Consider the following 13,013-nt stretch of genomic DNA (forward strand, 5'->3'; position numbering starts at 1 on the left):
TGTTGAGCTGCCAGTCCTGCAACCAAATCTCACTGTTGGCTACAACGTTGATCTTGTTTTTGATACCAAGGAGACTGACACCAGTCTCTCCTGTCTTTCCACTTCACCAGATTGCTCTGTGCAAGAGGGTGCCGTACTGCGACAAACACTATTATAGCTCAGGGTGTCGGGGTTCAGAGTTCAATCCCATCATCCCCAGTAAGGAGTCTGTGCGTCTTCCCCGTGGACTGTGTGGGTTTTCCCCGGGTGCTCCGGTTTCTTCCCACAGTCCAAAGACGTACGGGTTAGGGTTGGTGAGTCGTGGGCATGCTACGTTGGTGCTGAAAGCATGTCCACACATCCGAGCTAACCAGTACGATCCTCATTGATTGGATTGGGGCAAGCCACGCATTTCACTGTGTGCTTCGATGTACAGATGACAAATAAAGCTGACCCTTAATCTCTTTACCCTCTCCAAGAGGGCCACAACCTTGTTGTAGGGCTTAGAGACTTGCATGCCTCAATGACCCAGAGAGCTGTGTTTGCTTTATGCTTTGGCTCTTGGTAGGGTCACCCATGTCAAATAGGTCAAAGGGCAGAGGCCAGACTAAGAGTGGTCCACCGGTCCTCTGGGTTCAGGGGTTCAGCTCAGGATGAACAACCCCAACTGGTCAAACAAATTAGTTACCGATACAGCAATGAAGAATCCTTCTACATCGAAGTAGCCAAGAACAGAGAGATGAAGGACCTTCATTGTTGCCCAAAACACTGGTGGTATAACAGGCAGTAAGTAAATTAGCTAATCTCTTTACCTTGGGAGCAAGTAGTTCTGTATAGTGTTGTGTGGAATTCACTGGGGAGAAAGTCCATTCCGGTTTTCCGTGTTGGATCAGTGTGAGGATATCTCAGGCATTTGGTTCCAGAGTATGAGCGTTATCCAGCACAGACACAGGTCCTTCAGCCCAGCAAGCTCATGACAACCATCACGCACACATTTACAGTAATCCCACACTCATCTGATAGTATTCTCCCCAAATTTCAAATCAGCTTCCATCTGCACACCAGGAGCCAGTTAACCTTATTTAATAATTAGGGTAGCACTATCACAGCGCCAGTGATCCAGGTTCAATTCCCACCACTGTAAGGAGTTTGTAGGCTTTTCCGTGGCTATGTGGGTTTTCTTTGGGTGCTCCCACGTTCCGGAGGTTAATTGGGCGGCACTGCTAGTAAATATTACCAGTTACCCATAACCCCAAACTGCCTAAACCTTTCAAATATTTTATTTTATTTAGAGATATAGCACAGAACAAACCCTTCCGACCCAATGAGCCAAACCACCAGCAGCCCACTGATTTAACACTAGCCTAATTCACAATGACCAATTAACCAGTACATCTTTGGATTGTGGGAGGAAACCGGAGCACCTGGAGGAAACCCACACAGTCTCGGGAAGGAACGTACAAACAGCATCGGAATTGAACTCTGAACTCTGAAACCGTGAACTGTAATAGCACTGTGTTATCCATTACGCTACTGTGGCACCCTAATATTTATTAACTCTTCCTGAAAGGTCTCTAATGATGTGGCTCCACTACTCGAGGTCAGAGAATTCCAGAGATTCACCCCAATAAAGAAATTTCATCACACCTTAATTTTTAATGAACAAGTCCTTATTTTGTAGGAAAGTTAATATAGATTCATCTTACGAACGACCAACAGGAAGCTTTATGTGCTGGGACACATAATAAATGGAAATGTTTGATTAAGTCACAAAGTTCTGATATTCGTTCCCTGTGGGCAAGATGAAGGGTTTCAAACCGAAATGTTTTTATGTCCATTTTGCCCCACTATCTGTTGTGGGCACACTAACTTGGCACTGGAAGTGTGGCGACACTCGCAGTCTCCCTCTGCACAATCATTGGACTGCGTTGGTCAATCACTGCACAATCATTGGACTGCGTTGGTCAATCATTGGACTGCGTTGGTCAATCATTGCACAATCATTGGACTGCGTTGGTCAATCATTGCACAATCATTGGACTGCGTTGGTCAATCATTGCACAATCATTGGACTGCGTTGGTCAATCATTGCACAATCATTGGACTGCGTTGGTCAATCATTGCACAATCATTGGACTGCGTTGGTCAATCATTGCACAATCATTGGACTGCGTTGGTCAATCATTGGACTGCATTGGTCAATCATTGGACTGCGTTGGTCAATCATTGGACTGCGTTGGTCAATCATTGCACAATCATTGGACTGTGTTGGTCGTTGATTCAAAACAATGCATTGCACCGTATATTTTGATGTACATGTGACAAAGAAAGCTAATCTTTATCTTTAGATGCTGGGTTCTTCCAGTGCTATGTATCTGGCTTAAATATACTGTACACCTTTAACAGATTACTTCATTTTCAGAAGTTTCTTGTTTACATGTCTGGTAGAAACTCTTAAACACAAACTACTTCAATGGATCTGAGCAGCAGGTATATAATAACATCAGCACCTCCCCGATGTCAACAAATCATGTCCCATCACAGCTTTCCTTCACCTCTTTGTGTCAAAGTGCTGAGGGGACCTTCACCTCGAAACCTAGTCAGTGACCAGCATCACCTTCTCAAAGGCAGTTCAAGATGGATGATATCAGATTGCCTTGCCTTGCGTCACACACATACAGGAAAACGAATAACAATTGAAGACACACAGCAGGAAGGCATCTCTACATGCCTGGGCTGCCATCCAGTTTTCAAAAAAAAAAACAACACAGCATGAAATTTAACACAACTTTCAATTCTCAGGGCCTACACACACTCAAACTGCAGAGAAAGCAAGTCCCTGCATCTCAGCATCCATTATTTCTCTCTCGATCTGTGATGGCCAATTTCAATCCCACAGCAACTACTTTATAGATGGGGCGAAAATTAAAACATCAGAGGTGCAAAGGGACTTGTGAGTCCTTGTGCAGGATTCCCTGAAGGTTAACTTTCAGGTTGAGTCTGTGGTGAGGGAGACAAATGTGACATTAGCATTCATTTTGAGATGACTACAATATAAAAGGATGTAATATTTCGGCATTCAATACCATCATTCCCTCAAGACTAATCAATAAGCTTCAAGGCCTTGGCCTCAATACCTCCTTATATAATTGGATCCTTGATTTCCTCACCCTAGTCAGTTGGATTGGCAACAACATCTCCTCCACAATCTCCATCAGCACAGGCGTACCACACGGCTGTGTGCTTAGCTCCCTGTTCTACTCGCTTTACACTTATGACCGTGTGGCTACGCATAGCTTCAATGCTTTATTTAAGTTTGCCGATGACACCACTGTCATTCACTGAATCAAAGGCGGTGAGGAACCAGCATACAAGAGGGAGATTGAAAATCTGGCTGAGTGGTTCACAACAACAACCTCTTACTCAATGTCAGCAAGACCAAGACACTGATTATTGAGTTCAAGTGGAGGAAACCAGAGGTCCACGAGCCAGTCCCCATCAGGAGATCAGAGGTAAAGAGGGTCAGGAACTTTAAATTCCTCAGCGTTATCATTTCTGAGGATCTGTCCTGGGTCCAGGAGTATACTAACTGGCTGCATCACAGTCTGGTATGGAAACACGAATGCCCTTGAACAGAAAACCCTACAAAAAATAATGGATATGGTCCAGTCCATCACAGGTGAAGCCCTCCCCACCATTGAGCACATCTACACGAAACACTGTCTCAGGAAAGCAGCATCCATCACCAGGGACCCCACCACCTGGGCCAGGCTCTCTTCTCACTGATGCCATCAGGAAAAAGATACAGCAGCCTCAGGACTCATACCTCCAGGTTCTTGAACCAGAGGGGATAACTTCACTTGTCCCATCACTGAACTGTTCCCACAACCTATGGACTCACTTTCAAGGACTCTTCATCTCAAGTTCTTGGTATTTATTGCTTACTTATTATTATTTCTTTCTTTATGTATTTGCACAGTTTGTTGTCTTCTGCATTCTGGTTGAGTGCCCAAGTTAGTGCGGTCTTTCACTGATTCTGTTAATTATTATTCTGTAGATTTATTGAGCATGCCCTCAAGAAAATTAATCTCAGGGTTGTATATGATGACATACAGTATGTGGTGGCATTCGTTAGTCTCGCAAGACCATGGATCTGCGCCTGGAAAGTCTTGCTTCAGTCTGTGTTGGTACAGCAGCGCCTGTTGTGGCTGTAGAGGCCTACACGGGAGTATATGTACTTTGATAAAAGACTTGCTTTGAACTTTAATGCTAAGGCTTTACAAGGCATTGATCAGACTGCACTTAGGAGTATTTTGAGCAGTTTTGGGCCCCTTATCTAAGAAAAGACGTGCTGGCACAGGAGAGGGTCCAGAGGAGGTTCATGAGAATGATCCCAGGAATGAAAGGGTTAACATATGAGGACTGTTTGACGACTGGGTCTGTACCCACTGGAGTTTAGGAGAATGAGGTAGGAATCTCACTGAAACATTTCAAATATTGAAAGGTCTAGATAGAGTGGATGTGGAGAGGATGTTTCTTATAGTGGGGAGTCAAAGACCAGAGGACACAGGCTCAGAATAGAGAGATGTCTCTTTAGCACAGGGATGAGGAGGAATCTCTTTTGTGGAAATTATTGCCGCAGATGGCCAACATGGTGTAGAGCGTTGTGCTAACCACTACATCACTGCACTGCTTATCCAATACTAGTATCTGTTTCGCATACCTTCCATATTGCAAAGTGCCCGGGTATCCATTACATGCAAAGAGGCAACACTTCTTCTGTTGGCCAGTTCGAAACTTTCACTTCTGCTCATGACAATCTGACCTTTCACAAATTCAGTTCATGAATTAAATTCAGATTTTCAAACTGCTGAAGTGAGGATTCAGCAGTGCTTTGCTCTCTTTCCTTGATCACGCTTCGAAAGGTGTTTCACTGGCCAGGGAGTGGTTTCAAACAAGTACAGGCCCTTCAGCCCAATCAAGCTACCCAACTAAGATAGTCGTATTTGTCCACGTTCAGCTCATACCCCTCGATATCGTTCTTATCCACGTACCCCTCCAAATGCTGTCGTACCTGCCTTGGCCACTGTCTCTGGCAAATCACTCCTCTATATGAAATTATCACCCCCTCGGTCCCTGTTATTTTTATTTAGAAATACAGTGTGGAACTGGCTCTTCCAGCCCAAGAAGCCCACACTACCCAGCAACCCACCGATTTAACCCTAGCCTAATCACTGAACAATTTACAGTGACCAATTAACCTACTAACCCGCACGTCCTTTGGATTGTGGGAGGAAAGCCAGGCAGTTACGGGGAGAACATACAAACTCCTTACAGACAGCACTGACATTGAACTCTGAACTGCGGAATGCCTCAAGCTGTACGAGTGCACGTCAATCCCTCTATTCTCACCCCCAGACCCATGCCCTCTATTTTTGATTCTCTTACCCTGGGAAAAAAACTGTGTGCTTTCACTAAGTCTGTGCCCTCATGTGTTTTTTTAAATACACATCTATAAGGGTCTCCCACTCTTCAAGGAATAAAATCTGAGCCTTCCCAAGCACGCACACACAAAATGCTGGAGGAGCTCACAGGTCAGGCAGCATCTATGGAGGGGGAATAAACAGTCGACATTTCGGGCCAAGGCCCTTCAACAGGACACAGCCTTTCCAACCTCTGCCTTTAACTTAGAGCCTCGAGTCCTGGCAACATTCTGGTAAATCTTCTTTGCACTCTTCGTAACTTGACGTCTTTCCTATAACAAGGTGACCAAAACTGTAGACAATACTCTAAGCCTCACAAATGTCTCATACACAACAACATAACATTCCAAACCCTGTACTCAATAAGGTGACTGAAAGCCAGAACATCCTGAGGCTGTAAAATAAACTATTTAAATGCATTTCATAAACATGGGAGATTCTACAGATGCAGGAAATCCAGATTCACACTCACAAAATGCTGTAGGAACTCAGCAGGCCCGAAACATCAATTGTGTATTCCCCGTCGTAGGTGCTGCTTGACGTGTTGATACAAACTGATGTTATTTTCTTTAAAAAAAACTGCTGGAGGATGACAACACATCAAACAGCATCTGTAGAGGGAGTCAGATATTTGATGGTTCAGGACACAATTCTGCATCAGGGCGTTGATCCACAGATGCTGCCTGAATTTTGATGGGAGTTCCTCCAGCAATTTGTTCTGTTTTGCATTAGATTTCACCATTCACAGACTCCTGTGTCTGTTGTTTCCTTGCCATCACTGGAAGGCCAGTGTGTCCATACTGAACCAATGCAGTAACGTGGGAGATAGCGGGAAAAGAGGCGCAGCACGGCTGGGTTTACAAGCCACTGGGAGTAGGATGAAATGAGGAACTCCAGCAATACTCACAGTCCCCTGAGCATCAGCGGTGCCTGGAAGGAGACCACCGCTTTCTGCTGTCGGATCACAAAGAGAACCGGACTTTTGGCTTGCTCGGAGAGAACATTTACGTGGACACGCACTCCCTCAGTCTGCAGAAAGGACAAAACACTGTTAATTCAGACAGACGGAGAATTAATCCTTTCAGAGGCTAGTGTTAGTTTTACATTCAATTCAGCTGGAACAGCAGCTCCCATCTTTCTGAATGAAAGCCCCACTTTTTCCACACATACAACAATGGACTTTGATTCTAATTGTGTTCTTTCTTGTATAATTTACACCATTAATTTATGTTTCTCTTCTGATTGTTATGTATCTGATGTGATGTGTGACACTGCTACAGGTTCTTAATTGCACCTGTGCACACATATATACTCAGTAACCACTTCATTAGGTATACCTGTACACCCTCTTGTTAATGTGAGTATCCAGTTAGCAAATCATGTGGCAGCAACTCAATACATAAAAGCATGCAGACACGGTCAAGAGGTTCAGTTGTTGTTCAGTTCAAACATCAGAACGGGGAAGAAATTTAATCTAAGTGACTTTGACTATGGAATGATTGTCGGTGCCAGACAGGGTGGTTCGAGTATCTCAGAAACTGCTGATCTCCTGGGATTTTCACACACAACAGTCTCTAGAGTTTACAGAGAATGGTGCGAGAAACAAAACATTCAGTGAGTGGCACACAGGAGGAAATCTGCAGATGCTGGAAATTCAGGCAACACACACAAAATGCTGGTGAACGCAGCAGGCCAGGCAGCAACTCTAGGAAGCGGTACAGTCGATGTTTCTGGCCAAGACCTGATGAGGGGTCTCAGCCCGAAATGTCAACTGTACCTCTTCCTATAGATGCTGCCTGGCCTGCTGCGTTCCACCAGCCTTCAGTAAGTGGCAGTTTTATTTAGAGATACAACATGCTAACAGGTTCTTCCAGCCCAACAAGCCCGTGCTGCCCATTTACACCCATGTGAGTAATGAACCTAAGCTGCACATTTCTGAAATGTGGGAGGAAACCGGAGCACCCAGAGGAAACCCACATGGTCACAGGGAGAACGTACAGACAGCGGTGACACAATTGAACCTGGGTCACTGGTCCTGCAACAGCATTACCCTAACCACTACACTACTGTTATACCCCATCGGGAGAAATTCCTTAAAGTGACCCTGAAAGTTTGTAGGTCACGATTAAAATGATTTTAAGCAGAAATCCAAGCTCAATGATAGAAATCCTAGCCTCAAATTTTGGAAGGGCCACCTCTGCAGAAAAAATAAACAAACCTTTGGAATGAGCATCTTCCACACCCTGCTGAAAAAACAATAAATCTCTCTGTTGCCATAATAAAAATGTACATAGATCAAGCACCTGTAGACACTACTTGACCTGCTGAGCACAACCAAGACTTTCAGATATCTAGTATCTGCAGGTTTCTGATCTTCACCCGTGATCCAGAATCCCACGAACTCTCCCTGGGCAGGGGACTATGAGTGTGCTTATATGTACCACAAGAGATACTGGAAATGCAGAGTAACACACACAAAATGCTGGAGGAGCTCAGCAGGTCAGGCAGCATCTATGGAGAGGAATCAATAGTTGATGTTTTGGGCCAAGATTCTTTGTCAGGACTGGAAAGGAAGGGGGAAGATGCTGGAAGGAGGTAGGGGGAGGGGAAGGAGTACCAGCCAATTTGCACTCCTTGTGCATATGACAATAAACTTGACTTTGATTCATGTCACAAAATCAATAGACTGGAATACAAGTCCAGCAACACAACATCTGCGCATTGTTAAACTCTCTTCATTGTTCAATACATTAAAGTGCTCGGTTTAAATAATCCCAACCCACATTTCCAGTTCGACATGTTAATGTACAAAGTTAAAATGCAAATAAGTAGTAAGTATCTTTACTTTAGTCAAATGGAATTGCAAATATGTAACTTTTCAAATGGCTGAGAAACATATCAAATAATGATTGGATAAACTTTTCAAAATTCAATAAATAAGTTTTCTTCCCAAACAAGCTGCTGGGTCAGATAGTCTGGAAGCCAGAGGCCTGATGACTGAGAGTCTGCGAGTGCAGGACCCGTGCTGGGATTGGAGGCCTGTGTATGTGAGAGAAAGGGTATTATTGTTATGGTCATCGTGTTGTTCTGCTGAACACTGAGGACATGTTATGCTGTTGCTGAAATGAGTGGTGACACTTGTGGGCTGTCCCCAGCACATTCTTGGGTGTGCTGACTGTTAACGCAGACAACACATTTCACTGAATGTTTCAACTACGCGCAATAAATAAACCTGAATCTGAACACAAGATCTGACCTTGCAGTGTCAGGGTGTATGCAATGCTGCAGTTTTGGAAAGTAGAAAATATTACCGATTAAATTAATCATTTAGCAATTCCAATCCCCGATAAAAGAAAACAAGTGGCTGTTGTAGAACACAAATAATTTTGAAATCACACCTAAAAATGGATTCATTAAAAAAGGACTAAAGGCTTACTGGATTGTTACCAAAAAAAAATCAAGTTTTGTTGATACCTTTCTGCTAACCTGACCTCTGACCCAGCACTCTATGGTTGCTTCAAGTGCCTTTTGCAACAGGTACGGTAGACAATGAGGGATGGATAATAAAAGATCATAAGACATAGGAGCAGAATTAGGCCATTCGGTCCATCAAGTCTGCTCATGCAATTCCATCATGACTGATTTATTATCCCTCTCACTCCCATTCTCCCGCCTTCTCCCTGTAACCTTCGATGCCCCGACTAATCAAAAACCCATCAACCCCTTAAATATACCCAATGACTTGGCCTCCACAGGCGACTGTGGCAATGAATTCCACAGATTCACCACCCTCTGGCTAAAGAAATTCCTCCTCATTCTGAGGCTGTGCTCTCTAGTCCTAGACTTCCCCCCCATAGGAAAAATCCTCTCCACATCAACTCTATCCAGATCATTTTGTTTGTTGCTGCCTTGATGTTCTTCTACATAGAATGATTGGTCTAGAAAATAGAACATAGAAATCTACAACACATTACACCTTTGGCCCACAATGTTCTGCCTTTCTGTCTAGATGGCAGGCAAAGCAAATAGTCATAGTCATACTTTATTGATCCCGGGGGAAATTGGTTAAAATGCTTTTCACTGTAGCTTGCTACAGTGACCCAACACCTCAGCAGGATGAGGAGGTCGACTACACAGATGGGATGGATTGGTGTCTGACCGTGTGCGCAAGTGTGCTGGCCATCTCACTAGACTTTGCTCAGAAGATATAGGAGTCCAAGCAGGACATTCAGCCCATCACGTCTACTGAGCCATTCACTCAATGCCCTTTCTGTCCTCTTCCCAACCTTATTCTTCTGCCTTTGCCCCATAACCCTTGACCCCTTACCAATCTGGAACCTATCAATCTCGACTGTACATATACCCACTGACTTGTCTCCACCACTCTTTGTGGCAATGAACTCCACAGACTCACCACCCCCTGGCTGAAGTAATTGCTACCAGCTAGAAACATGCAAGCAGAGAAAATAGGAACAGCCATTCAGCCCTTGCCAACCTGTTGTTCCACTCAATTCAATTGTTTATTTAGTTATTTTTATGTTAATTATTTAGATAGAGCACAGTAACAGGCCCTTCCAGCCCAATGAGCCCACACCACCCAATTACCCCCGTGTGACCAATTAACCTACTAACCCGTATGTCTTTGGAATGTGGGAGGAAACCAGAGCACCCGGAGGAAACCCACACGGTCACAGGGAGAATGTACAAACTCCTTACAGACAGCGGTGGAACTGAACCGGGGTCACTGGTGCTGGAACAGTGTTATGCTAACCACTATGCTACTGTGTCACCCCCATTCTCTCCCAAACCCCAAGCTGCTCACCCTCCACAGACACTTGTAAAAATAAAGTTCCACAGGATGGCCACCATCTCCATTATACTAAATCTCAGCCCTAAATATACAGTACACAGGCAGCATCACAGAGTGATGTGCACAGAAATAGCTCCTTCAGCCAAATTCATCCATGCAGCCCAATTTGTCTAACTAAGCTAGACCCATTTGCCTGCATTGAACCCATCTCCCTCAAAACCGTCCTATCCATGTCCAAATGTCTTTTAAATGTGGTGATATAGATACTTTATTGATCCCAAAGGAAATTACAGTGACACAGTAGCATTGCAAGTGCACAAGTAGACAAACATACAAATATTAGAAGAGAAGTAAGAAAAGCAATAGATTTGGAAGTCGTCCAAAACTACAAATGCCTGGGAACTCCCCTGGACAATAAATTGGACTGGACTAAAAATACAGGGGCACTGTACAAGAACGGACAGAGATGACTGTACTTCCTGGGGAGGCTCCGGTCATTCAAGGTCTCCAGTGCTATGCTGCAGCTCAGCGGGAGCCAGCATTCTGTTCTACGGCGTCGTCTGCTGGGGCAGCAGGGTGACAGCAGCTGACGCCAAGACCATTGATAACCCGTCAGGAAGGCTGGTTCTGCTCTGGGGGTGGAACTGGATTCCCTGGTGGCTGTGTCTCAGAGAAGGATGCTGCAGAAGCTACAGAGCATTATGGACAATCCCTCTCACCCCCTCCATGACATACTAGACAAACAGAGGAGCACCTTTAGTAACTGACTGACTCCACTGAGGTGCACCATGAACAACACAGGAGATCCTCTCTCCCTCTGGCTATAAGACTCCACAAATCCTCCTCCTTGAGTATATAAGTATATGGTTTCATTGCAAATCGCTATTTTGTACTATTACTTTTTAATAAACATTTTGTTTTTTTGGTACCTCAATGGTTACATTTTGTATTTTAAAGTATACATTTCTGACTGAGCAACCTTGCAACAATAACTTCCTTCTGGATAAATACAGTTTTATCTTATCTTAAAAAATGTTATCTCAAACAGTCTAACGGGGTGGGGGGGCGGGGTCATCACTTCCCCCGCTATAGGTTGACTCATTATTGAGCCTAATAGCCGAGAGGTAAGAATGACCTCATTAAGCGCTCTTTGGAGCAGCACAGTTGTCTTTGTCTATTACTAAAAGTCTAAAGCCATCAATTCCATCATCCAAATCATTGAGATATAACGTAAAAATAATCGGTCTCAACACAGACCCCTGTGGAACACCACTAGTCACTGGCAGCCAACCAAAAAAGTCTCCCTTTATTCCCACTCTTTGCCTTTGTCAATCAGCCACTGCTTTATCCATGTCAGAACCTTTCCTGTAATACCATGGGCTCTTAGCCTGTTAAACAGTCTCATGTGTGGCATCTTGTCAATGCCCTTCTGAAAATCCAAGTACACAACATCAACCAATTCTCCTTTGTCTGTGCTGCTTGTTATTTCTTCAAAGAATTCCAACAGATTTGTCAGGCAAGATTTTCCCTTGAGGAAACCATGCTGACTATGGCCTATTTTATCATGTGCCTCCAAGTACCCTGAGACCTCACCCTTAATAATCAACTCCAACATCTTCCCAACTACTGAGGTCAGGCTAACTGGCCTATAGTTTCCTTTCTCCTGCCTGTCTCCTTTCTTGAAGAGTAGAATGATATTTGCAATTTTCCAGTCTTCCAGAACCATTCCAGAATCAAGTGATTCTTGAAAGATCATTATTAATGCCTCCACAATCTCTTCAGCCACCTCTTTCAGAACGCTGGGGTGTAGACCATCTGGTCCAGGTGACTTATCTACCTTCAGACCTTTCAGCTTCCCAAGAACCTTCTCTCCAGTAATGGTAACTTCACACACTTCATGACCCCTGACACCTGGAACTTCCACCATACTGCTCGTGTACTCCAGTGAAGACTGATGCAAAATACTTATTCAGTTCGTCTGCCATTTCCTTGTCCCCCATTATTACCTCTCCAGCATCATTTTCCAGCAGTCCAATATCCACTCTTGCCTCTCTTTTACACTATGTATCTAAAGAAACTTTTGGTATCCTCTTTAATACTATTGGCTAGCTTACTTTCCTATTCCATCTTTACCTTAATGATATTTTTGGTTGCCTTCTGTTGGTTTTTAAAAGCTTCCCAATCCTCTAACTTTCCAGTAATTTTTGCTCTATCATATGCCCTCTCTTTGGGTTTTATGTTGGCTTTGACCTCCCTTGTTTGGCACGGTTGTGTCATTTCCCCTTTAGAATACTACTTCTACTTTCGGGATGTATATATCCTGTGCCTTCTAAATTGCTTCTAGAAATTTCAGCCATTGCTGTTCTGCCGTCATCCCTGGCAGTGTTCTTTTCTAATTCAATTCTGGCCAACTCCTCGCTCCCTTTGCACCCCTGATGTTTGAACTTTCTCCCCATTTAGATAATAGTCTGCACTATTGTTCCTTTTACCAAAATGCATTATCATACATTTCCCAACACTGTATTCCATCTGCTACCTTTTTGCCCATTCTTTCAATTTGTCTAGGTCCTGCTGCAATCACATTGCTTCCTCAGCACTACCTACCCCTCCACCTATCGTCGTATCATCCACAAACTTTGCCACAAAACCATCAATTTCATTATCCAAATCCTTGACAAACAATGTGAAAAGTAGCGGTCTGAATACTGACCCCTGAGGAACACCACTAGTCACTGGCAGCC

The 13,013-nt window shown here is 44.0% G+C and overlaps 1 protein-coding gene across 7 annotated transcripts in view; it reads right to left on the reverse strand.

The window, feature by feature from the left end:
• Positions 1-13,013, reverse strand: part of sidt2 (SID1 transmembrane family, member 2) — a 95,629-nt gene that overhangs the window by 78,023 nt on the left and 4,593 nt on the right. For all 7 annotated transcript variants that reach the window (XM_072283834.1, XM_072283836.1, XM_072283833.1 and 4 more), the window contains exon 2: positions 6,370-6,491. In XM_072283834.1, the coding sequence (XP_072139935.1) occupies positions 6,370-6,491 (122 nt within the window). The remainder of the gene's footprint in view (positions 1-6,369; positions 6,492-13,013) is intronic.

Source organism: Mobula birostris, chromosome 20, assembly GCF_030028105.1.
Source record: "Mobula birostris isolate sMobBir1 chromosome 20, sMobBir1.hap1, whole genome shotgun sequence".
Lineage (NCBI taxonomy): Eukaryota > Metazoa > Chordata > Chondrichthyes > Myliobatiformes > Myliobatidae > Mobula > Mobula birostris.